The 27,002-nt window shown below is 48.5% G+C and overlaps 1 protein-coding gene across 1 annotated transcript in view; it reads right to left on the reverse strand.

Moving 5' to 3' along the window:
- Positions 1-23,358, reverse strand: part of si:dkey-178e17.1 (tricarboxylate transport protein B, mitochondrial) — a 65,574-nt gene extending 42,216 nt beyond the window's left edge. The window contains exon 1 of the mRNA XM_052032373.1: positions 23,055-23,358. Within this exon, the coding sequence (XP_051888333.1) occupies positions 23,055-23,151 (97 nt within the window). The 5' untranslated portion in view covers positions 23,152-23,358. The remainder of the gene's footprint in view (positions 1-23,054) is intronic.
- Positions 23,359-27,002: the final 3,644 nt, after the last annotated feature.

The raw sequence follows: 27,002 nt of genomic DNA on the forward strand, positions 1-27,002 counted from the left end.
TGGGATTTGGAATTCTGACGAATATTTGTAGTTAACATAGAGGTTTAAAGAACAACGCTTTTTTTCCTATTGATTCTTTTTTTTTGGGATCTGGGCCAGCATTAATTGCCCGTAGACAATTGCCTGTAAGAAGGGGCCTTCTTGAACTGCTGCAGTCTCTCTGGTGAAGGCACTCCCACAGTAGGGAGATCCGAGAGTTAGACCCCGGAGATGACGTATTTCCTATCTGGGATGATGTCCAAGTTGGGAGGGGAGTCTGCAGGTGGTGCCCATTGCCCTTGCTGCCCTTGTACTGGCCGGCTGCAGGTTCGTGAGGTGCTGTCGGAGCAGCCCAGGTGAGTACCAGCAGTGCATTTTGTACATGGTGTGCACTGCAGCCACTGTGCATCAGCGGTCAAGGCAGTGGATGGGTGCCAGTCAAGTGGGCTGTCACCCAGATTACCTCCTGAAACCAGTTTTTTTCAAAGAAAAAAATGACAGGCTAGCTTTAAATCAGCTCAGGCCCAATCCAATTCCCAGCTGTAGAAAATGAACCAAATAAACACTAATTGGACGAGCTAATTTATTCAGCTGTCAGATGCAATGTGGTTCATCAAGGCAAGGCAGTCAAAGCTGTCAACATGCTCACAAGGTCTCACAGCGGACTCACTGAGAGATCGCTCCGCGGACTCACTGAAATGTCTCTCCGCAGACTCACTGAGTTACCTCTCCACAGACTCACTGAAACATCTCTCCACAGACTCACTGAAACATCTCTCCACGCCTTGCTTCGTGGGGGGGGGGGGAGGTTTCAGTTCTATGTGTCCCCTGTTCAACATTCAGTGCTCAACACAAAAAGACGAAACAAGAACCGTTTCAGGAAAAGGTGAGCAAGCTCTGTGTTGAAACAATTGCTGGTGTTGTTCCTCCGATGTCATTGGGAGGCACAGTATCCTTCCCACCGACGCCCCTCTCAGGGCACCCAAGCGTGATCCACTGAAACACCTGAAGTGCAGTCACTGTTTCAGTGTAGGAAACAAGGTAAAGTGGTTCCAGGAGGTGACCTGGACGACAGTCCATTTGACTGGCACCCACCCAGTGTCCTGAACCCTCGCTCCCTTCAACACCGACGCACAGTGGCTGCAGTGTGCACCGTCTACAAAGTGCGCTACAGTTACTCACCTGGGGTGGAGTACAGGCAAGTGGACAGTCAAACGCTGAGATTTACAGATTTTTGTTTTGAGCAGAGGTGGAGAAACCAGGCTCGGAAGTTCAACGAGTAGAGGACACAGGTTTAGGGTAACTGCCCAAAGTATTGGGGTGAGAGAAGGGGAATGTGCTTTATTTTACACACACACACACACCACACACACAGTTGGAATGAACTGTTTTACACACACGCACACAAACAACACACACACACACACAGTTGGAATGAGCTGTTTTATACACACAATTATTTTACACACACCCACAGTTGGAATAAGCTGTTTTACACACATACACACACACGAACAAACAACACACACGCACAGTTGGAATGAGCTGTTTTACACACACACACAAACAACACACACACACAGTTGGAATGAGCTGTTTTATACACACAATTATTTTACACACACACACAGTTGGAATAAGCTGTTTTACACACATACACACACACAAACAACACACGCACAGTTGGAATGAACTGTTTTACACACACGCATACAAACAACACACACACACACACAGTTGGAATGAGCTGTTTTATACACACAATTATTTTACACACACACACAGTTGGAATAAGCTGTTTTACACACATACACACACACAAACAAACAACACACACGCACAGTTGGAATGAGCTGTTTTACACACACACACACAAACAACACACACACACAGTTGGAATGAGCTGTTTTATACACACAATTATTTTACACACACACAGTTGGAATGAGCTGTTTTACACACACACACAAACAACACACACACAGTTGGAATGAGCTGTTTTATACACAATTATTTTACACACACAGTTGGAATGAGCTGTTTTACACACACAATTATTTTACACACACACACACACACACACACAACAACACACACGGTTGGAATGAGCTGTCTGAAGGAACAGTGGAAGCAGATCCCATTTTCACAAGAGAACTGGATGAACCTTTGAAGAAGGGAATAATTCCTCAGGACCGAGGGGAAACTTTGCGAATGGCACTGAATCGATAAGGTTCAAAGAGCTAACACAGGCACGAAGGGCTCAAAAGTCTCTTGCATTGTACTACATAAAGGTTACAGATCAATGAGGGCTCAACTGATTGTGGGAGGGACTGTGTGACCTCCTTCCATTCCTCTGTTTGCCTCTGGTAGACTGCTTGGGATAATTATAGCACTGACTAAAGAATGACTGCCTCTGCCTGTCATTATAACTTTGCAAAGCAATTGAGACAACCTGGCCCATGCTTGTGAAACAAAACCAGTTACAACAGTGACAAATATCAGCAGTTGGACATAGGAGTAGGCCACTCGGCCCCTCAAGACTACCCCACCATTCAATATGATCAAGGCTGATCTGCCCCAGGCCTCTTCTGTGCCAGTTCCCCAAAGTCCTCAATCCCCTGATCTTTCAGAAATTTATCTACCCTCTCTTTAAATACACCAGTGACCTAGACTCCACATCCCTCTGGACTAGAGAATTCCAGAGTTGAGCAACCTCTGCAAGAACGTGGCAGGGATTTTGCACAATTTAACTGCAGTCCGTTGTAATGAAGGAAAAAGAGATGTCAGTTGGCACAGCTCGAGACTAAACTAATCATTTCTTTTCACAATGCTGCATAAAGGACAAATATTTGCCAGATCATTGTGGGTAAACCCTTTGTGTTTTGAGAGTGTGCCATGGATTGAGTCGACTGAGCCTGTATTCTAGATGGGAGGAGGTCCTTTTGAAACTTGTTCAGTTCTTACGGGGCTCGATAGGATGGATGCAGGGGCAGTGTTTCCCCTGGCTGAGTCGTCCAGGACAAGATGTCAGTCCCAGAATAACGGATAGGCTGAGAAGAGGAGAAGTGGCTTCATTCAGAGTGGGGGATCTTTGGAATTCTCCTCCTCCACCCTCCCCTCAGAAAGTCATGTAGGTTCAGTCATTGAGTTCATTTGATAGAATGTGGACTGTGGGACAATTGGGATAGTGCAAGAAAGTGGAGCAGGAGGTAGATCAGCCACAATCCCACTGAATGGAAGCACAAAGAAGGATAATGCAACAAATTAACCTCATGGAGGTGAGTGAAGATTAGACGCCAGCACAGAGCAGTCTACCTCTACAATGCGGTATTACAAACTCCATGCAATTGTGTGATTCTTCTAATTAGCACTGTGGCTGAATAATATCTCATTTATACCTCAGGGATTTGGGTTATAATTTGCACCCATTAACCCCCCCCCCCCCCCAATTCGATGAGCTTCTTGTTCGCTCTCAGTAAAAACAATCTGTCTCTCACCCCAAGCATTTGCAAGATGACTACTTCAACAGAGTTGAGATTATGAAGTTGAATTGCGATAGATGCCATTGGTTACCTTGGATTCAAACCAACTAAACCACTGGACAATGTTTCAGAGGGAAGGATTTCAGAAGCACGATTGACAAATGGTGTGTGCTTTCTTCGTTGTTTTGTCCGACCACAGTGTAACAGGGGAAGTATCTCGCCGTTGTATCCCACTTGAGGGACATGGTTGGACCGGTAGGTGGAACCCAGCCATTGCCTCTCAAGCTGAAAACTTGAGTGACTCCTTGGCACTACCTATACACTTCTCGGCTACAGAGGTCAAGGGTCCAAGCTCCTCTCCACGACAAACATGCTGTGTCATAAGGAGCAGAATTGGGCCATTTGGCCCAGAGAATCTGCTTTGCCATTCAATGACTGATTTTTTTTCTTCTTTCTGCAACCCCCTTCTCCCCGTAACCTTTAACCCCCTTACCAATCAAGAACCTACCAATCTCTGCCTTACATGCACCCAATGACTTGGCCTCCAGCACCCTCTGTGGCAACGAATTCCACAGATTCACCACTGGCTCACTTCTGGCTGAAGAAATTCCTCCTCATCTCAGTTTTAAGATAAGATATCTTTATTAGTCACGTGTACATTGAAAGACACAGTGAAATGCGTCTTTTGCGTAGAGTGTTCTGGGGGCAGCCCGCAAGTGTCGCCATGCTTCTGGCGCCAACTAAGTATGCCCACAACTTCCTAACCCATGCGTCTTTGGAATGTGGGAGGAAACCGGAGCACCCGGAGGAAACCCACACAGACACGGGGAGAACGTACAAACTCCTTACAGACAGTGGCCGGAATTGAACCTGGGTTGCTGGAGCTGTAATAGCGTTACGCTAACCACTACACTACGTTAAAGGGACGCCCCTTTATTCTGAGGCTGTGCCCTGGGATCCTAGACTCTCCTACTAATGGAAACATCCTCTCCACATCCACTCTATGCAGGTCTTTTCAGTATCCAGTAGGTTTCAATGAGATTTCCCCCCCTCATCCTTCATTGAGTACAGGCCTAGAGACATCAAATGCTCCTCATGCATTAACCCTTTCATTCCTGGGATCATTCTTGTGAACCTCCTCTGGACCCTCTCCAGGGCCAGCGCATCTTTCCTTAGATACAGGGCCCAAAATGGCTCACAACGTCCATCATCTCAGAGGGACTTCCCAGCAACTGGAGGGGGAAAATCCCACGTATTGTGAACAGGAGTTGATTCCTTCATTACAACAGTTAACTACAATTCAGAAATACTCCACCCACGGAGGGGTCGGGGGGAGGTGAGTCACACCACCCAGAAGCCAAGGAACAGGAGAGGAGAGACGCAAGGGGAAAATGAAGTAAATACAAGCAGAACCGCCCAAAACATACAGTGCCATGCAATCACCAGGCAATCCAGCTAAACGTTCTTTACATATTTTCTCTGTGGACCACCTAATCTGCCTTGTGTGTTTTCTCTTGCCTAATGAAGATTACCTGGACAAACACTGAACTTTTCACTGCTCTGTCGCCGTCCCAGTATGGGACCATTTATTCTGATGGACAGAACAGGGAGCACTATCTGGGAGGGACTTGGGGTATTAACACAACCAGAATCACACCACTTTGCAAAAATGAGTGATAATAATTAGTAGTTTTATTCTTCACAGTCACGGTAAGGGGCACAAAGTCCAAGGACTGTGAACTCTTCCTGTACCCACAACTTGCCGGTTCATACTTAAGAGCTGCTGCTTCCTTGCACTAATTACCCACCAACAGCACCTTGGATTTAAAGGGACACTGCTCCTGCAGCCAATTAGATAGGGAATTGTCTCACCAGCTAGGAGGGCTGTGACGACTCTTTGCCCCAGGAGAGCAAGATATCTTTAAGAAGGTCATATGATTTGTGCCATATCATTGCAAGAATGAGTAGGGGTGTATATTCTTATGCGTGTGTGTGTATACCGGGGAAACAAAGGACCGCAGATGCCGGAATCGAGATGAAAAGCACGACGATGCTGGAGGAACTCAGCAGGCCAGGCAGCGTCCGTGGAGAAAAGCAGGCGGTCAGTGTGAGGAACAGCACCTCATTTTCCGCTTTGGAACCTTGCAGCCTAACGGCATGAACATTGAATTCTCCCACTTTAGGTAATCCCCACCCCCCTTCCCCCACAACCCCCCCCCCCCCCCCCCCAACCATGTTTCTTCTCTTCTTCCCTTTCCCAGTCCTCTTTTTCTCCATCTTTTTCTTCTCTCTCCTTCCCTTCGACCCATCTCCCGGTGGATCTGCTCTCCCCTCCTCCCCCAGCACCTGCCCATCACTATCTCTCATCCTGCATCCACCTATCGCCACCCTGTGCCACCCCGCCTCCCCTCTTTGTCCACTATCACCGAGCTGCTTTTCCCTCCTATATATTGGGCTTCCCCTTTTCCTATCTTCAGTCCTGGAGAAGGGTCCTGACCCGAAATGTCGACCGCCCTGCTTTTTCTCCACGGATGCCTGCCTGGCCTGCTGAGTTCCGCCAGCGTCATCGTGTTTTTCATTGTGTGTGGTACTATAGGTCCAGCATCACTATTCGGGCATTATATTGTGTGTGGAGATCACATATTGCAAATCTTGGCAGCAAAAGCCCTTCAGTCTAAAAATAAATGTGGCACAAGCCATAGGTTTAAGTCACAGTGTAATTAAGAAATGGAGCTCTTGGAATGACAGGATGTAACCTGGTGACAGTGGTCCATTGAGTAAAATTTAATACCTCCTGCCTGATGTGAATGCTGAGTTTGATTGTTAAGAATAAAATCGGTACTAATCTGTGTGTGCAGGTGGTTGAGAGACAAATACAGCGACTGCTCACCAGATGTGCCAAGCTCCAGATATTGGTTCACTCCAGTGAGCTCGTGAACAGCAAGGAGGTTAACACTGTGGAGGTGGTGGTTGGAAAAAACTAAGCAAAAATGTAAACTTCAGCTTCCTGAAAGATGCAGGAGATGGAGAAAGTTTTCAGGAGTCAAAGGATTGGAAATAGGGAGTCAGAGAATAAAAATCCCAATAGGATCTCTGAAAAGTTCAAGCCAAAAGTCAAACGGGAGCCGCAGATGCAACTCCTAAAGATTTGGGCAGGTGATGATTTTGTTAAGAGGCTTACAGATACAGCGGTGAATGCATAAAAGTTTGGTGGGCAACTCACCAGTAGCTCGGCTGTTGCGCATGTGCAGAGAGCTTCAATTGGGAAGGAGGCGCTTGCTGTAACACACCCGGAAGTCAGGAAGTCAGCAGAAGGCAGTAGGAGGTGCCGACTAATCAAACAACCAGCCTGCAGATCAGTCAGCGCAAGGAAGTGGGATTGATGCATTAAACAACAAGCTACAGATCAAAAGTCAGGCTGAAAAGTGGGAGCTGCAGACATTCATGAGGTAAGAAATCCCTGCAAACTGCAGATGATGCGGCTAATTAATGTGGGAGAAGAGGTGCAGGTTGAAAGTGGAAACTTATGGGAGCCAGGAAAGACCAAAGGTGAAAGGATCGATGGGAAAGGTACTCCGAACATCCATTCCGTGGGAGACGAGAGACGAGAACATGCATATGCATGGAGTGACTGGATGTGAAACCCATCACAGCCACGGTATTAGGGGCACATCAAAGGCCAAGAAATGATCATCCAGATCAGGGAAACAGCAAAACCAAGCCCACAGCCAACCTCCCTCAAGTCAGATATCCTCAATGGTGGGAGGGTTGTGCCCGTGATGGAGCTGGCTGAATCTACAACCCTCTGAAGCTTCTTGCGATCCTATGCGTTGGAGCCTCCATACCAGGTGGTGATGCAACCAGTCAGAATGCTCTCCACCGTACATCTGTAGAAATTAGCAACAGTCTTTGTGACGTACCAAATCTCCTCATACTCCTAACGAAGTAGAGCTGCTGTGATTGCATCAATGTGTTGGGCCCAGGATAGATCCTCTGAGATGTTGACACCCAGGAACTTGAAGCTGCTCACCCTTTCACCGCTGACCCCTCAATGAGGACTGGTGTGTGTTCTCCCGACTTCCCCTTCCTGAAGTTCACAATCAGTTCCTTGGTCTTGCTGATGTTGAGTGCGAGGTTGTTGTTGCGACACCACTCAACCAGCAGATCTACCTGACTCCTGTACGCCTCCTCATCGCCATCTAAGAGTCCACCAACAACAGTGGTGTCATCGGCAAATTTATAGATGGCGTTTGAACTGTGCCGAGCCACACGGTCATGAATGTAGAGAGAGTAGAGCAGTGGGCTAAGCACGCATCCTTGAGGTGCGCTTGTGTTGATTGTCAGCGAGGAGTAGGTGTGTTGCTCCGGATTCTAGCATCTGCAGTCTCTTGTGTCTCTAAAGAAATTAAGCCTGTGTTCTGTGTCACAGAACTGTCCATATCGTTCACCTGGCTGGACCAGGACTAATTGTTCGTGATTTACACCGAGGAACTTGAGTCTCTCAACCATCTCCACCCTCAGCACCATTGATACAGACACCCCACTGTCTGAAGTCAACGACCAGATCCTTCGCATTGCTCACAAAGAAAATGAAGGAACTCCAAGAGGTGGAGCAGAGCATGGGGAGAGGTTGGAATAGCCAGTAACCAAAGCTACTGACTGGGTAAACTCCATTGAAGAGTTGAGAAGCCTTAATGTACAGCAAAGGACACACCCGGACCTAAAGCAGTGAATCGGGTGACAAAGAGGAACTGTAACCCGCTCTGGAGGAGTCCGTGTCAGCATCGGCAGAGGCCAGGGCTTCCATCGAACACAGTGCCAGAAATGGGGAATTTGAAGCTTGGCAAAGAACCTTGACTGTCAACCCACACACTGACGCACACAAGAGGATGTGCCTCACACTCACTGTGGGGAGAACGTCTCCCTTGGCTGAAGAGTTCAGAACGAGGAGCTGAGGTCTCGCACTACAGGGTAGGCTGAGAGGAGATGTTCCTTTACTCAGAGGCTGTCAAAACTTCGGAAATCTCTACTGTGGAGGCCGGGTCACGGATCGATTCAAATCAGAAGGAAAAACAGAAATCTATAACTAATAATAGAATTTAAGTTATACTTGAAAATAGACCAAATTAAAATTGAAAGAAAAATAAAATGGACAGGGGGTTCATGTTGTTAAAGACGCAAGAATGCTAGTTGTACTTTGTGTTCCACTGAGCAATCCACACTGTGTTCCTCACAGAAATCACAAGTGGAGTCCTTCAGCCCATAGTCTGAAGATAAACAAGGTGAAGGCGGATCTTAATTACAGTCCAGAACTCTGGGAATAATGAGACATAATTTGATTAAGTCAGCCAGGAAGTATCAGTGGAAAATAAGCTTCCCTAACACACCTCCAAGAACACAGTTTCAACACCCTTTAACCCTTTAACTGTTGAATCAGTGATAACGATTTAACTATGTGCATCAATTTTTGATAGGAAATGCTAGGGAAGTGTACCTTGTCCATGTATACCACTGAATATCTGTCAGCTGTCCAGAGCCACAAAGCAGAAGTGCGTGTGTTGATCCTCTTGGCAAAGGTGAGGGGTGTGGATGTGAATATTAACATCACACGAGTGATGACTGCTCACTTTGTGACTTGCCAAGAGTAGAATTGTGATTAGTCAGGGTCGACAAACCAGTATAACAACAACACAGGATGCTGGAGGAACTCAGCGGGTCAGGCAGCATCCGTGGAGGGAAGTGGACAGTCGACGTTTCGGGTCGGGACGGGAATATAGATGGGAGATAGCCAGTGTAAAGGGGTGGAGCAAGAGCTGGCAGGCGACAGGTGGATCCAAGTAAGGAGAGGTGATCGGCAGATGTTGGAGTGGAGAGTGGAAATAGAGCTTCCCTGACACATACATCTGGGAGCACTGTTTTAAACCTGTGTTCGATCCTTCCGTCACCATTTCCACTCCCCCTTGGCCCTTCGTTACATTTCCTAACTTATGAAGAAATTGGACTGTGGACAGTTCTCAGGAACAGAACCCTTACGTTGCCGTGGAACTGTCTGTACAATATTCTTCGAGGATTCAACCTGAAGAGGAGGTTTTCCCCTAGCCAAGGAGTCTGGAACCAGAGAATGCAGTATTGCAACAACAACACAGGTTTAAGGTGAAAGGGGACAGATTTAAAAGGGACCTGAGGGGCAACTTCTTCACACAGAGGGTGGTGGGTGTGTGGAACGAGCTGCCAAAGGAAGTAGGTAAAATAACAACATTTAAAAGACATTTGGATAAGTGCATGGATAGGGTGGGTTTAGAGGGATATGGGCCAAAAGTGGGCAATTGGGACTAGCTTAGGTGGGCACCTTGGTCAGCATGGATGAGTTGGGCCGAAGGGCCTGTTTCTGTGCTGCTTTACTCTGACACTATAACAAGGGGTTGACCATTCAGGACTGAGATTAAAAGCAGAGAGAACCTTTGCTATTTCTTTACCCCGGAGAGAGTGAAGTCTGTTGCACCCAAAGCAGAGCGATGGATTCCCGGATATTAAGAGAATTAAAGGATGTGAGGAAACGCAGGAACACGGTGCAGGAGGTTGAAGATCAGCCACGATCCCGTTGAATGGCAGTACAGACTCGAGGGGCAGAGTGACCTACTCTTGGCTTCTGTTTCTTATGTCACTGGATCTTTTGCTTCCATTAAGAGAGCAAACAAGGCCTCGGGTTAACCCCTCTTCCAAGAAGGCAGCTCCTCGGACAGTGCAGCAGTCCCTCAGCAGGGCGGTAGGCTAGAGCCCTGCAAAGTGGAACTTGAACCTGCCAGCTTCTGAATGAGAAGCATGTGTTACCCACAAAAGAGAAAGCAGCATTGGTTACTCTGAGCCTGGCTTCTCCTCTGTGTCCTAATTTTGGAAGTCTTGCAGCGTCACTACCAGTGTTTAGCAGGAGATGGTCCCCCCACGGTAGACCCAGGCGTGGAGGGGGCAACTCCCAGCTCCACCAGAACAAGTTGAACTGCAGCAACACAACACCTCTCCTTTCCCCTATTGGAATGCATCAGGAGTAGGTTTCATTGTTAAGCTGCTCTTGTGTGGTAGAAATCAAACCAGACAGCTCACGTTGACTTCAAACTTCCAGCAGAGATTCGATGCAAAAATCTGGGTTTCTTGCTACAAACTACACGCCTCGGGTCACCTTGTGTCGTCTAGTGGAGAGAGGCTGGCAGGCAGGATCTTATCCATTAGCAGGAGACTGGAGAGCTGGACAAGGATTAAATGGTGACTCAGAAAGCTCTTGACGGATGAAAGCTTGTTAATGTAATTAGGTACATGGAGGACCAGTGACATCGAGTCATTGAATCCATCCTTCAACCACAGGACATGAGTCATTGGCTGGCGAGCTCACGTTGAAGATCCGACAGTTGTCAGGACACATCAATTCCACAGTGTGCATCACTAATTCTCTTATATACACGCATCACATCCTCACAGAAGGGAGAAAGTAGGCAAGTTCTGCATTTTATGAAACATAAGTTTTTCTTTCCAACTAACCTAACCTCAGGGAATAATTTCTCCTGTCTGTTTATTTATGACTGAAAGAAACTAAATTTCATTTTTATTTCTTTCAATTCTGCCCAGCATTTACCCACAACGTGACGCCTGCAGAAATGGGTTCTCTGTGCTGCTCAGAGAGGATTCAGTGCGTCATGTTCACATCAGCTGGAAGGGGTGCGATTTGGGTCTTACCACAAGTGTGAGTGCACCCAAAGCTCAGCGTTGTCCACAACAAGCTACCCACTTGATTGGCATTCTCAGCGTTCACACCCTTCACCCCCTGCGCGCAGTGGCTGCGGTGTGCACAGTCTACGAATTGCACTGCGGTTGCTCAGCTGGGCTACTCCACAGCACTGCTGATGTCGAGAGGATTGAGAGCTTCAAGTTCCTGGGAGGGAACATCACCAACAGCTTGTCCTGGTCAAATCACGGCCAAGAAAGCTCACCAGCGCCTCTACTTCCTCAGGAGGCTAAAGAAATTCGGTATGTCCCCTTCGACACTCACCAACTTTTACCAATGCATCATAGAAAGCATCCTATCTGGATGCATCACGGCTTGGTACGGCAACTGCTCTGCCCAGGACTGCAAGAAACTGCAGAGAGTTGTGGACACAGCTCAGCGCATCACAGAAACCAGCCTCCCCTCCCCGGACTCTGTCTTTACTCTCGCTGCCTTGGTGAAGCAGCCAGCGTAATCAAACCCACCCAGGTCATTCTCTCTTCTCTCCTCTTCCATCAGGCAGAAGATACAGTAGCCTGAGGGCACGTACCACCAGGCTTAAGGACAGTTTCTACCCCACTGTGATAAGACTATCGAATGTTTCCCTTATACGATGAAATGGACTCTGACCTCAATCTACCTTGTTGTGACCTTGCACCTTATTGCATTGCACTTTCTCTGTAGCTGTGACACCTTACTCTGTACTGTTATTGTTTTTACCTGTACTACATCAATGCACTCTGTACTGACTCAATGTAACAGCACTGTGTAATGAATTGACCTGTACGATCAGTATGCAAGACGTTTTTTTCACTGTACCTCAGTACAAGTGACAATAATAAACCAATACCTCCCAAACCCCCGACCTTGACCATCGAGGACAGCACGGCCATCAGCAGGTTTCACTCTCCTAACTTGGAAATATATCACGGGCTCTCTACCATTGCTAAGGTCTAAGGTCCTGGAACTCCCTCCCCAACAGCGCTGCATCAACATTTCCACCTCAGGAACTACTGCAGCTCACCACCCCCCCCCCCCCCCCCCACTTCCCTCAGGCAGTTAGGAACTGACAATAAATGTTTGGTCTTGCCAGTAGCATCCAACGATGAATAAATGAAGCAGCAAACTCCAGTTCCCAGCACCAAGCCCGCAGGCTAGCTCCTGCTCATTTGTAAACGTGACGGAGTCTCGCCTCCACCACCCACCCACCCTGGCAGAGAGATCCTGACCCATCGCCACCTTCTGTGGAAAAATCTTTCCTCCAAACCTTTTTTCAATTGGCATAAACCTACACCCCCAGTTACTGGTGTCTCGCTGAGGGAAAATGACCCCTTCAGGGTTTTTCCAAAGATTTACGCATAACTTTAATAGTTCCTCGCCCCGTCCCTCCATGTACCTATCCAATGTGCTTCTTAAATAATACCGTTGGACCTGCCTCAACCACTTCCTCTGGCGGAGAGATAGGAGTTTTTAAATGGAATCTGAGGAGAAAGTTTATTTCATATAGAGTGGTTGATATCTGGAACTCACTGCCAGTGGAGGTGCTGGTATCAGATACAATCACTCTGGTTCAGAGTCCTTTAGATAGGCAAACTACTGTGACAGCAAGGCACAGAGTGTCTGAAAGATCAATGCGAGTTTATTGAACGGTATGGGGATCTGGAGGGGCTGAATGGCTGTATTGTGGAGGGTCGTGGCTGTCACGTGACAGCCCTGCCCATTACCTGGTCGGGAGACACACCACTGCCAATCAAGGTTTGGCCCCGCCCCACCCATCAGCGCACACCTGACCATTGGTCCCTTTTAAGTACCTTTGTACTTGGACTATTGGCCTTTGTAATCGATTTAGTCCTTGCCGGCACCGGGCCATTGGCCTTTGTAAATCACCTGGGCTGGACCCCCCAGCCCTCCAGCACTATAAAGAGCGCCACATGTGCTTGGCTCTTTCTCTCTTGTCTTTGAGGGACCACCCTGCTTTCACTCCAGGCTGAGTACCATGTGGGATTGGCACTGGAGAAACCATTGGTGAGGTGTGCACTGTTAAAGGGTTGGGAGTGTTTTTAATTGGTGTCCTAGTAGCACAGAGCTGTGCCTGCACTGAGTCAAGGGGTGTGGGTATTGTATTGTTTTTCCTTGATTGTATGTCACATAGTCTGGTGTGTGTGTGCATTTTACCCCCATTGTGATTTTCCCATGCTTGCTATAAACTGTGTGTGTATGTTATTCCCTGTTACCATTTTTCCCGCTTGTCGTTTTGTAAATAAAATATTTACTGCAGACTGTGTTCAGAGAACCTGCCTTCTGAGACCCCCAAATCTGTTTCACCAACTATGGCCTGCACCTCCTATTTCAAACCTCCTGTGTTTTGAGGTTGGTTGAGCTTGTTCGCTGAGTTAGGGGAGGGGATGGGGGTGGTGGCGGGGAAGAAGTGCTCTCGGAGTTGGTCCATCGCTCATGGGCCCAGGGCAGTGAACAGCAGTGGTTTAAGATTTGCTTCCACCATCTCCGGGGGTTTCTCGGGACAAATAGTAAAGGCAGCAAATCACTCCCTCTTTGGAGGACAGTCATCGCTGAAGCTAAAACAGAAAATGCTGGAAACACTCGGCAGGTCAGGCAGCATCTGTGGGAGGAGAAATGGCCCTGGATAGTCTACAACCTGACAGCATGAACATTGAACCTCCAACTTCAGGTAAACTGCTCTCCCTGTCACTTTTCTCTCTCCCCCTCGCCTCCCCAGTTCCTCCCACAGCCCCCCCCCATCACCCTGCTTCTTTCTCCCTCCTCCACCCTCTATCTGCCCATCAACCCCTCTCTCCTCTGTTCCCATCTGCCCTCCCTTGACTCCACGCTCCACCTTCCTCACCTGTCAGATGCCATCATCGTCAACCCTTTGTCACCTCCACCTGTCACCTCCTGGCCACCCCTCCTCACCTGGATCCACCTATCACCTGCCAGCTCTTGCTCTACCCCTTCCCCTCACCTCTATACAGTGGCCATCTCGCCCCCACCCCCCCCATCTTTCACTCCAGATAAAGGGTCTCGACCTGAAACATTGACTGTCCATTTCCCTCCAGAGGATGCGGCAGCATCTTGTGTGTTGCACCACATTCTGCCTCTGTGTTTAATGTGTTGTAACCGGTGGGGCAGGCCAGACTATACAAAAAAGAAAACAAGTCAGCTGGCAGAAATGGCCAGTTCTGATTCAGGCAGAAAGAAAGTTTTCTAAAGTTGGAGAATTCAATACTCGTCCAGAAGGCAGTGAATGCATCCAAACAGAACAACGAGATGCTGCTAAGGTGAGACTCAGAAAAACACAGCCCAACCAGTCCATGCCAACCATGGTGCCCACTCAGCTAGTCCCAATTTCCTAGCGCTCAGCCATATCCCTCTAAGCCCTGCCCGCCATGTACCTATCCAAGTCCTGTTTAATGATATTATTGTACCTTGCCCCAACCACCACCTCTGGCAGAGAGGAAGGAGTTTTTAATGGAACCTGAGGAGAAAGTTTATTTCATACAGGGCGTTGATATCTGGAACTCACTGCCAGTGGAGGTGCTGGAATCAGGCACAACCACCATGGTTTCAGAGTCCTTTAGATAAGCAACTACTATACAGCAAGGTTGGTGCCAATTTGTACTTCTGTTGGCAGCTATGGCAATAGAACAGACAGTACAGAACCTGGGCAGGCCATTCAGCCCACGATGATGAGCCAATCCCGACACAACCCACACACCAAATGTCCTCCTCCCGTGGCACCGTCCACAGCCCCTCCACTCCCCCCATATACAAGGTGTCTATCTAAAAGCTTCAAAACTTCTACCCCCAGCAACCCACCCAGACACCCACTACTGCCTGCCCCCACCCCGGCAAACCCACACCTGGCACCCACTACTGCCTGCCCCACCCCTGGCACCACTAGTGCCTGCCCCCACCCCAGACACCCAACTACTGCCTACCACCACCACCGGCAACCACCCCAGACACTTCCCCATACTGCCTGCCTCCCCACCACCACCCCCAGCAACCCCACCCCAGACTACCCACTAATGCCTGCCCCCACCACCACCACCTGCAGCAACCCACCCAGACACCCACTACTGCCTGCCCCCACCACCACTGGCAACCCCACCCCAGACACCTACTACTACTGCCTGCCCCCACCACCACCACCTCCACCCCCCCATCACCCCCAGCAACCACCCCCAGGACACCACTACTGCCCACACCCCACCACTGGCAACCCACCCCAGACACCTACTACAGCCTGCCCCCACCACCACCTACGTGCAACCCACCCAGACGACCCACTACTGCCCGTCCCCCCACCCCCGGTGACCCACCCCAGACACCCCTACTACTTCTGTCTTCAGGCTTGCACTGGGCCTCACAACTAGAGCAGGAAGCCACCAACGAGAAGGTTTACACTGAGGTGGCTGGTGACTTGAAGTGAACATAGAAAGGTACAGCACTGACAGGCCATTCAGCTCACAATGTGCTGATCTTGATGCCACCTTATACTTCTGTGTATCATCCATATCCCCCATATTCATGCGCCTGTCCCGAAGCCTCTTAAACTCTCCAAACTGCCTGCTTCCACTACTACTACCCCGGTAAACCCATTCCAGGCGCCTACCGTTCTCTGTCTTATATTTTAAAAAACCTTGCCCCTCAAGTCGTCTTTAAACTTTCCCCTTCCCCTCTACAGTCGACATTTTGGGTCAAGAACCCTTCATCTGGAATGAAAAGATAGAGGGGAGATAGTCAGTGTAAAGAGGTGAGGGAAGTGGTAAATTGGTTTTATTATTGTCACATGTACTGAGGTACAGTGAAAAACTTGACTTGCATACTGTTTGTACAGATCAAGTTCATTACTTCAGTATATTGAAGTTGTACAAGGTAAAACAACAACATAATGCATAATAGATGTTACAGTTACAGAGAGTGCAGTGCAGGCAGACAATAAGGTGCAAGGTCCATAACGAGGTAGATTGAGGTCAAAGAGTCCATCTTATCGTACTGGGGAACCATTCAATAGTCTTACAACAGCAGGACAGAAGGTGTCCTTGAGCCTGGTGGTAGGTGCTTTCAGGCTTTTGTATCTTCTGCCTGATGGGAGGGGGGAGAAGAGAGAATGTCCAGGGTGGGAGGAGGTCTTTGAATTATGTTGGCTGCTTCACCAAGGCAGCGAAGTGTAGGCAGAGTCCACGGAGGGGAGGCTGGGTTTCTGTGATGTGCTGGCGTGTGTCCACAACTCTCTGCTGTTTCTTGCGGTCTTGGGCAGCAGTTTGCTGTACCAATGATGCATCCAGATAGGATGCTTTCTAAGGTGAACTAGTTTCATACTTCCAGCATTTGCAATCTGCCAAGTTGTTCATTAGGATGCCAACATTCCACTCTTAAAACCCTTCAGGGACAAGGGTGTCATTTAGTCAGGAGCAGCAGCCACAATTCATCCCAAGTTGCCCCCTGGAGATGGCAGAATCTTATCTTTAAACCACTGCCGGCTCACTGCTCCAGAAAGGCTCCTTGCTAAATCTTGGGGTAAACAACTTCAAGCTGTCAGTGCTTTCAGACAAAGGCAAGATTGATGGAGTCTCCCATGAACCCTAAACCGTACCAATGTACGTGTGCTGTACAGTGTACAGTGGAAGTGTGCACTCCAGTGGCTGGATGCAATAGAGATCCCTCAAGGCAGGTTCCCCTGTCTTGTTACATGGGCAAAAACTAATATCTAGTGTTGATCAAGATACCAGAAATAACGGTTTGATAGGATTATTAACCTGACGTGGCTTTGCTTCTTCTGACTAAATTAATTTGGGAGTTTGAGGACTACCTTCTCTCTCCACAGTCCAACTTTAAGCAAAAGTATGCTCAATGTTCACCAACCCACTCACCGGAACAAAACTGTTCCGACTAGCTAGTGTCAAAACTCTTCACCAACTTCTGAATACCCACTGATGCATCCCCTTCTCCCGTGGAGGAGTGACCCCTAGCTTCTCTGTCGCTCCTCCCGCACCCACACTTTCTACAAAGTCTGGCTGCACATCCTTGCTGAAGGACGGGTGCCCAGAATTTGAAGCCGCCGCCTAGCTGAGAGGCTGAATCAGGGATTTATGAAGTCTAAAACACAGCTTTCGTTGTTAGCATTCAATGCCTATATTTATAAAGCCACAAGTTCCAGACATTGTCTGCTCCTCGTCTGACAACTTCAAGGATTTACGAGAATGCCAGCCCTGCCAGGCAAGGGATTCCAGGAGACAGTTAGACTGGAGAGGGCCGCCTCGTTCTCCCTGGATCTTCAGGAAAACATTCTACTATTTGGCCATGTCCCCTTTGACCCTCAACAATTTTTATCAATGTACCATAAAAAAAATCCTATCTGGATGCATCACGGCTTGGCACGGCAACTGGTCTGCCTGAGACCATACAAAACTGCAGAGAGTTGTGGACACAGCTCAGCACATCACGGAAACCAGCCTCCCCTCCACGGACTGTCTACACTTCCCGCTGCCTCGGTAAAGCAGCCAACATAATCAAAGACCCCTCCCAGCCCAGACATTCTCTTCTCTCCCCTCCCATCGGGCAGAAGATACAAAAGCCTGAAAGCACGTACAACCAGGCTCAAGGACAGCTTCTACCCCGCTGCTGTAAGACTATTGAATGGTTTCCTAGTACAATAAGATGGACTCTTGACCTCACAATCTACCTCGTTATGGCCTTGCACCTTATTGTCTGCCCGCACTACACCTTCTGTGTAACTGTAATACCTTATTCTGCATTCTGTTATTGTTTTCCCTTGTACTGCCTCAATGCACTGTTGTAATGAATTGATCTGTATGGATGGTATGCAAGACAAGTTTTTCACTGTACCTCAGTACACGTGACAATAATAAACCAAGTTACCAATGATCACACAGCATCCACTGGGGCACTGAGTATGAAAGTTGGCAAGTCACGTTGCAGCTGTGTAAAACTTTGATTAGGCCACAATTGGAATATTGTGTGCAGTTCTGGTCGCCCCATTATAGCAAGACGTGGAGACTTTGAAGAGGGTGCAGAAGAGGTTCTTCAATGTTGCCTGGATTAGAAAGTATAAGGAGAGGTTGGACAAACTTGGGCTGTCTTCTCCAAGAGTCAGAGGCTGAGGGGAGACCTGATAGGTATATAAAGTTGAGAGGCACAGATAGAGTAGACAGTCAGTCTTTTCTTTTCCCCCCAGGGTGGAAATGTCACAAACTAGAGGGCATAGGTTTAAGATGAGAGGGGGAAAGTTTAAAGAGGATTTACAAGGCAAATTTTTTTATATAAACACAGAACGGTGGGTGCCTGGAACATGCAGCTAGGGGAGGCAGTGGAAGCAGGTACGAAAGCAAAGTTTAAGAGTCATTTAGAGAGACACACAAACAGTCAGGGAATGGAGGATATGGACCATGTGCAGGGAGAGGGGATGAGTTTACATTGGCATCATGGTCAGCACAAATGGTGGGCTGAAGGGCCTGTTCCTGTACTGTTCTATGTTCTCTGAATCCTTTCCCATTTCCCCACTGGACGATGCCAACCCCTCAAATTTTTGGTCCCCCCTGGCGACTTTCCCCTCCACGTCCCTGCGACCTCCATCTCCTCCCATCCCATCCAATACTCTGAGCCCCTGCTATTCAGGGATCCGATACACTGATGACTCCCTTCCAGTCAGAAAGTGAAGCCAAACACTTGAATCCCAGCTCAGTCACCACCCTGCCTTTAAGGCAAAAACTCTGATTCCTTACCCAAATTCCCTACCACTTCCTTAGTCTGGCCAGGCATCTCATTGGCCGCGTGGACTCTGCTCCTTTTTCAGAATCTCAGTGCAACTGGCAAGGTCTGTCACCAGTGGGGGTGAGCTACCTTCTTGAACTGCTGCAGTCCTTCTGGTGAAGGTGCTGTTGAGGAGGGAGGTCCAGGAGTTAGACCCAGCGAATGGTGGAAGACTTGTGATCTCAAAATGGAGACCAAGAGATTGCAGATGCTGGGACCTCAGCAAAAAATGAGCTGATGGAGAGAGAGACTCAGGTCAGGCAGCATCTACAGAGGCAAAGTTTTGGCGTTTTGGGTCAATGTAGAGGGGGGGGGGATAACCAGTAAAGAGGTGAGGGGGAGGGGTGAGGCAGGAGCTGGCAAGAGAGGTAGATCCAGGTGAGCAGGGGCTGGTAGGCAGATGGGGTCAGGTGTGGAAGGGAAGGGTGGAGGTAGTGACCAGGGCTGGGAGGTGATGGGTTGAGGGAACAGAGGGCTGAAGATGGTGGGATCTGAGAAGAAAGGAAGGTGATTAGTGGAACCAGATCAGGGAGGGATGGTGGGCATATGGAAACCAGTTGGGGGAGAGGAAAAGAAAACCACATGAGCGAGACCCCTACTATCATCTTAAACCACACACGTCTTGGGTGAGGCTGCAGGGTTGAAGGGACAAGGATTGTGAGGGAGTGAAGAGGTATCATTGAGGGGAGATTCCTTCAGATCTGCCTCACGAGGTCCCAGAGACCTGTTAATTTGAGGGATGTGACCAACTCTGGCAATTACTGTCCAGCCATTGAAGAGAAGGGAAGAGTTAAGAGTCAATCATACTGATTACAGCCTGGCCTGACAACCTTCCCCGCTGGACAGCAGTGAACTACATGGGCATTAAGGGCAATCTGCGCACCTTGTGACCACCATTAGTTGTTATTAATTGTATTTATGGCAGGCACGGTAGCGTAGCGGTTAGCGTAACGCTTTACAGCGCCAGCGACCCGGGTTCAATTCCGGCCGCTGTCTGTAAGGAGTTTGTACGTTCTCCCCGTGTCCGCGTGGGTTTCCTCCGGGTGCTCCGGTTTCCTCCCACATTCCGAAGACGTACGGGTTAGGAAGTTGTGGGCACGCTATGTTGGCGCCGGAAGTGTGGCAACACCTGCGGGCTGCCCCCAAAACACTACGCAAAAAGATGCATTTCACTGTGTGTTTTGATGAACGTGTGACTAATAAAGATATCTTGTATATTTATTTAACATATGTTGCAAGATCAAAAGTGCTGTATCCAGATAAATGCCCATGGCTCTGGGACACTATTCTGCTAGCTTAACCAACATGTTAAGTTGGAAATGTAGTCACTGTTGTAATGTGGGCAATACATAGCTAGCTCCCACAAGCAGCAGTGCAAAAATATTCACATAATTGAAGGATAATAACCTGACTGGGCTCTAGGGGTAAATTAGTTTATTATTGTCACACGTACTGAGGTAAAGTGGAAAAACTTTGTTTTGCATGCTATCCCTCCAGATCATTGAGGTAGTACAAAAGAATCAATATCAGAATGCAGAATAGTGTTAGTTACAGAGAGTGTAGGCAGACAATAGGGTGCAAGGCCATGATGAGGTAGATGGTGAGGTCAAGAGTCCAACCTTATCACACTAGGGGACCATTCATCTTATAACTCACCTGGTCTTATTTTAAAATGATACTGTGGGGAATTTTTATTTAACATCCAATTGGGAAAACAGACAGGGCCTCAGGGTATCTTCTCATCTTGAAAGGCAATGAACACCCTAGAGTCTTGTGCTTAAGTCTCTGCGGTCTCTATAGAGGGCGTGCAGCGTAGGTTTACGAGGTTAATTCCGGGGATGTCAAGACTGTCTTACGCTGAGAGGTTGGAGAGACTGGGATTGTACACGCTGGAATTGAGAAGATTGAGAGGGGATCTGATTGAAACATACAGGATTATTAAGGGATTGGACAGATGTTGGGTAAGTCCAGGACCAGGGGGCATGATTTAAGAATAAGGGCTAGGCCATTAAGGACAGAGGTGAGGAAGAACTTCTTCTCCCAGAGGGTTGTGAATTTGTGGAATGCACTGCCTCAGAGGGCAGTGGAGGCCAATTCTCTGGGCACTTTCAAGAAGGAGCTAGATAGGTTTCTTATAGATAGGGGAATCAAGGGATATGGGGACAAGGCAGGAACGGGATATTGATTGTTGAGGATCAGCCATGATCTCAAAATGGCGGTGCAGACGCGAAGGGCCGAATGGTCTACTTCTGCTCCTATTGTCTATTGTTTCAAGACCAACTCCATTGCACTGAAATCAGCAGGAAATTGAAAGGATTCTCGCAGAGCTCAACCAAGTGGTTGCAGTAAAGACATTTCCCTGTGGCTGAGTCTGGAACTAGGGGTCACAGTCTCAATAAAGAGTTGGTCATTTCGAGATGGGAAGAAACTTCTTCACTCGGTGACCATAAGATCCAGAAGCAAAATTAGGCCATTCAGCCCATCGAGTCTGCTCTGCCATTCAATCTAGGCTGATTTTTTTTTCAACCCCATTCTCCTGCCTCCTCCCAGTAACCAACCCCCTTACCAATCAAGAACATACCAATCTCTGCCTTAAATACACCCAATGACTTGGCTTCCACTGCCCTCTGTGGCAACGAATTCCACCGATTCACCACCCTCCGGCTGACGAAATCCCTCCTGATCTGTTCTAATTTGACGTCCCTTCATTCTGAGGCCGTGCCCTCGGATCCTGGACTCTCCCACTGATGGAAACATCCTCTCCATGTCCACTCTATCCAGGTCTTTCAGTATCTGGTAGGTTTCAATAAGATCCCCCCCTCATCCTTCTAGTCTCTATTGAGACATCAAATGCTCCTTGTACATTAACCCTTTCATTCCTGGGATCATTCTTGTGAACTTCCCCTGGACCCTCTCCAGGGCCAGCACATCCTTCCTTAGGTACAGGGCCCAAAATTACTCACAGTAGTCCCAATGCGGTCTGACCAATGCCTTATAAAGCAGCAGTACATCTTTGCTTTTATATTCTCATCCTCTCAAAATCAATGCTAGCATTGCATTTGCCTTCCTTACTACTGACTCAACAAGTAAGTTAACCTTTAGGGAATCCTGCACTAGGACTCCCAAGTCCCTTTGCATTTCTGAATTCGCTCCCCATTTAGAAAATAGTCTACACCTTTAATCTTCCTACCAAAGGGCATGACCGTGCACTTCCCTACGCTGTATTCCATCCGCCACTTCTTTGTCCATTCTCCCAACCTGTCCTAGTCCTCCTGCGGACTCCCTGCTTCCTCAGCACAACCTGCCCCTCCACCTATCTTTGTATCATCTGCAAACTTGGCCACAATGCCATCAGTTCCTTCCGGAGGATGGTGGATCTGTGGAGTTCTCTGCCCCAAAGCTCTGTGAAGGCTCATTTGTTGAGTTTATTTAAAACCGAGCACTTGGATATTAAGGGAATTAAGGAACATAGGGATTGTGCAGGAAAATGGTATGAATTGATGAATGGAGTCCAAAGGTCCACATGACCATTTCTTACCTTCTGACTCAAGGCAAGAGTTGCCCACCAACGTGTGACTGACACACTAAGATCCCCACTTCTCCAGAGCACCCTCAGCTAGCCCACACTGGAAACGTCGACTCTCGAGGTAATACCCCTCCCTTGGACCCATCTTGGATCGGCCAAGATGCAAGACCCAAACACCGACCACATTCACAAACAGAAGCAATATTTGAACACAGCGTGTCTTTTGCAATCAACTGTATTTGTTAAATGGCCCAAGAGTTGCAATGTCATCTTAGTCTAGGCTGAAAGGCGGCACAAGTGATAATCAATATGTTTGCCCAGATTTTACCTATCAGTCCCCGAGGTGACTATATGCACAGACCTAAATGCTGACCAGTTCATCAATGTTTAACTCGAGTTACACTCCAGCGATACGGTGAACAAGCAACGTGCAACCTCAGTAGACAACGTTACAGTCCTCATTGTGTTGCATTTACCCCGTGTACAACTCGCACCCCGACCCAGCGCCCACACTCACCTGCCAGGATCGCCTTGCCGGGGTGGGTGAGCTTGGCTCCGGCTGGGGCAGCGGCGGCCAGGCAGCGAGGTTTGGGGGACGAGCTGGCTTCAGACATCGCTCGCTGCTTCTGTGGGGCAGGGAGAGGCGCTGCACTCTCAGCCGGGCAGAGGGGAGAGGGAGGGGCGGGGGTGGGTGGGGGGGGGGGTGTTGCCGACCTTGGGCTGGGGTGGCTCAGTGGGAAAGTGAGCCGAGGACGGAGCTGCTTCCTGATGCCTCCTGTCTCGCCCTCTGCTCAGAGACGTGTATGTGAGAGCGCAGGGCGGAGACTTCAGCGCTTCATCCGGCGTTATACCGTCAGCAGCCCGAGCCCCAGCGCGGAGCTCCGCCCCCATCTCCCCAGCGTGGAGCTCCGCCTCCATCGCCCCAGCGTGGAGCTCCGCCTCCATCGCCTCATCGCCCCAGCGTGGAGCTCCGCCCCCATCGCCCCAGCGTGGAGCTCCGCCCCCATCGGTCCATCGCCCCAGCGTGGAGCTCCGCCCCCATCGCCCCAGCGCGGAGCTCCGCCCCCATCGACAGCGCGGAACTCCGTCTTCGCACATCAACACAGGTCGGGCTTAAAGTAGCAGACGATTTCATCCCCCCGTGTCATCATTTCCTCGTATTTCTCTCTTCCTACACACACACACACACACACACACACACATAGGACATCCTCCACTGCCCAGAGAGCTGAATGAGAAACAAATATTTTTTTTTAAAAAGCTGCAGATGCTGGAAAATCTGAAATTAAAACAACGCTGGAAACACTCAGTAGGTCAGACTGCATCCGTGGAGAGAGGAACACAGTTAATCCTTCAGGTCCACTAGCTCCAGTCGTGCTGTCTGGTCTGTTGAGTGTTTTCCAGACATTCCTGATTGGGAAGCAGTTCCATTTAAGATATCCTTTAGTTTGCAACCACCTCGCCATATCACCATTCCCAAAAATGGAGACTAATTTCCCCACAGGAGAGACTCTCAGGAGGATCCTTTATCAGTGGCCTTTTGGACACTTGGTGCACTGGGTCTACATCCCGGGAGTAAATCATTCAGAGACGAGGACTGGAGCAGATCCACTAAACATTCCCTGCACTGAAGTTCATTGTCAATCACTCACACACACGCACACACACACACACACACACACACACACACACACACATATCTTAGAGTCATGCAGCAATACAGCAGGGAGACAGGCCCTTCGGCCCAGCTCGTCCATGCCGACCAAGATGCCCATCTAAGCTAATCCCATTTGCCCGCATTTGGCCCATATCCCTCTGAACCTTTCCTATCCATGTACCTGTCCAAGTGTCTTTTCAATGTTATTATTGTACCCACATAAACCATTTCCTCTTCTCTACACTAACTAATATCACCTGTATTTTGTTGCAACTCAATAAACATAAAAAAATCCATCCCACTCTCAACTCTTTCCCCACTCCCCTCCTTTCCCACTTGCCTACTAACTACCCGCTCATTAAAGAGCCTTGCCCAGTTAGGCTGACTAACTTCCTTTTTGAGGAAGCTCAGCAAATATTTCAAGGAAATCCCTTCCCTATTCTCCGTTCATTCCTTGTTTTACTGAATACTTGTGTAATTATGTTGGGGTTTACACTTTGCCTACTCACCTCTTAGACCTGACTGCTAATTTTCTCTTCCACTTCTACACCATAACTTGGAGGTCTGTACCCAAACCCCGGTGAAGCTCTGTTTAACCCTGTCCAACCACACCCTCTATCCATTCCCTCTCTCCGCCATCTATACAACAGGAGTCCCATTTTTACCAATACTGTGACATGCTCTCACCACATTCCCCAATTGTATCTTGATCTGCTCATTTTCCAATTTACAAATGAAGTCACATTGGTCTAAAAATTCATGTGGACAGTTTTCCCTATTCATGTAGGGATGAAGGGGAATTTTCTTCTCACAGACAGTTGTGAATCTTTGGAATTCTCATCCCAGAAATCTGTGAATTCATGGCCTGTGATAGACAGTTCATTGGATTCCAGGGAAGTCAAGGGTTACAGGAAGGAAAGTAGACATGAGCCCGAGATCGAATCAGCCCTGATCATACGTCATGGAAACAGGCCCTTCGGCCCAACTCATCTATGCCGACCAAGTTGCCTACCTGAGCTAGTCCCACTTGCCTGCGGTTGGTCCATATCGCTCTAAACCTTTCCTATCCATGTACCTGTCTAAATGTCTTTTGAATGTAGTTATTGTACCCACCTCTGCCACTCTCCATACACCCATCTTCTGTGTGAAAAACTTGCCCCTCAGGTCCCCTTTAAATCTTTCCCCTGTCACCTTAAACCTATGCCCTCTGGTTCTAAATTCCCCCACCTTAGGACAAAGATTGTGACCACCCACCTCCTCTACACCCCTCATGATTTTATAAACCTCTATTTGATCTCCCCTCAGCCTCCTTCGCTCCAGGGAGACCAGTCCCAGCCTATCCAGTCTCTCCTGATAACTCAAGCCCTCCAATCCTGATTCTTAGTTCTTACAGGGTAGCAGAGGAGGTTTAAGGGGACGAGTGGCCTATGCATAGAACATCGAACATAGAACACAGTACAGGCCCTTCGACCCACAATGTTGTGCCAACGTTTCATCCCGCTCTAAGATCTATCTAACCCTTCCCTCCCACATAGCCCCCCATTTCTCTATCATTCATGTGACATTTAAGAGTCTCTTAAGTGTCCCTAATGTATCTGCCCCCACAACCTCTGCCGGCAGTGCGTTCCACGCACCCACCACTCTCTGTGTAAAAAAACTTACCTCTGACATCCCCCTTATACCTTCCTCCAATCACCTTAAAATTATATCGTGGCACTTTTTTGAAGATCTAAAACAGAAGACCAGGGAAATTGTCCCTATTCCTGCTTCTATTTCTCATATTTTTGCTTCCCTCCCTTCTCTGTAATACAATACATTCACTTTTGATTATCTATTGACGGTTGTGATTTTCTGTGATTGTTTTGTCTTAGTTTCTTGTGACCTTCTTCAGCTCCCCCCATCCCCCACCTCCAGCGCACTCCCTCCCCCTGCCAAAGTCTGGTCTGTTTAACGTTATTCAGGCTGTACAAGGCGTCCAGTGTCAATAGTTCTCCTGTCACTCCCAGCTGACTGCTTGGCTACTGGGACCTGACAGGAAGCATCCAGCCTGGTTATTCCAGCTATCCCAATGTGTGAGGTGACATTCCCAGCTTCCCTGGACTCTCCTTGACTTGCCAATTTATTTACGTAGAACATAGAAATGCGAGTAGGCTCTTTCCACCTGGATTAGGAGAGATAAGTACGAGAGGACATGGCTTTAGGGTGAAAGGGGAAAGGTTTAGGGGAACATTAGGGGGAACTTCTTCACTCAGAGAGTGGTGGGAGTGTGGAACGAGCTGCCATCTGACGTGGTAAACGCGGGCTCACTCTTAAGTTTTAAGAATAAATTGGATAGATACATGGACAGGAGAGGTCTGGAGGGTTATGGACTGGGTGCAGGTAAATGGGACTAGTGGAATAAAGTTTCGGCACAGGCTAGAAGGGCTGGATGGCCTGTTTTCTGTGCTGCACTGTTCTATGGTTCAGTACAGCACAGAACAGGCCCTGTGGACAAACTTGGGCTCTTTTCTCTGGAGCGGTGGAGGCTGAGGGGTGATCTGTTGGAGGTGTATAAAATTATGAGGGGCATAGATAGGGCACAGTATAGCACAGAACAGGCCCTTCGGCCCACAATGTTGTGCCGACATAGCTAATCCGTCCTACCTACAGAATGCCCATATCATTCCATTTTCCTCTCATTCATGTGCCCATCCAAGCCCCTCTTAAAAGCCCCCAATGAATTTGCCTCCACCACCCTATCAGGCAACGCATTCCAGGCATCCACCACTCTCTCAGTAAAAAACGTACCCCTCACGTCTGTTCTGAACC

This window comes from Pristis pectinata, chromosome 17, assembly GCF_009764475.1.
Source record: "Pristis pectinata isolate sPriPec2 chromosome 17, sPriPec2.1.pri, whole genome shotgun sequence".
Classification (NCBI taxonomy): Eukaryota; Metazoa; Chordata; class Chondrichthyes; order Rhinopristiformes; family Pristidae; genus Pristis; species Pristis pectinata.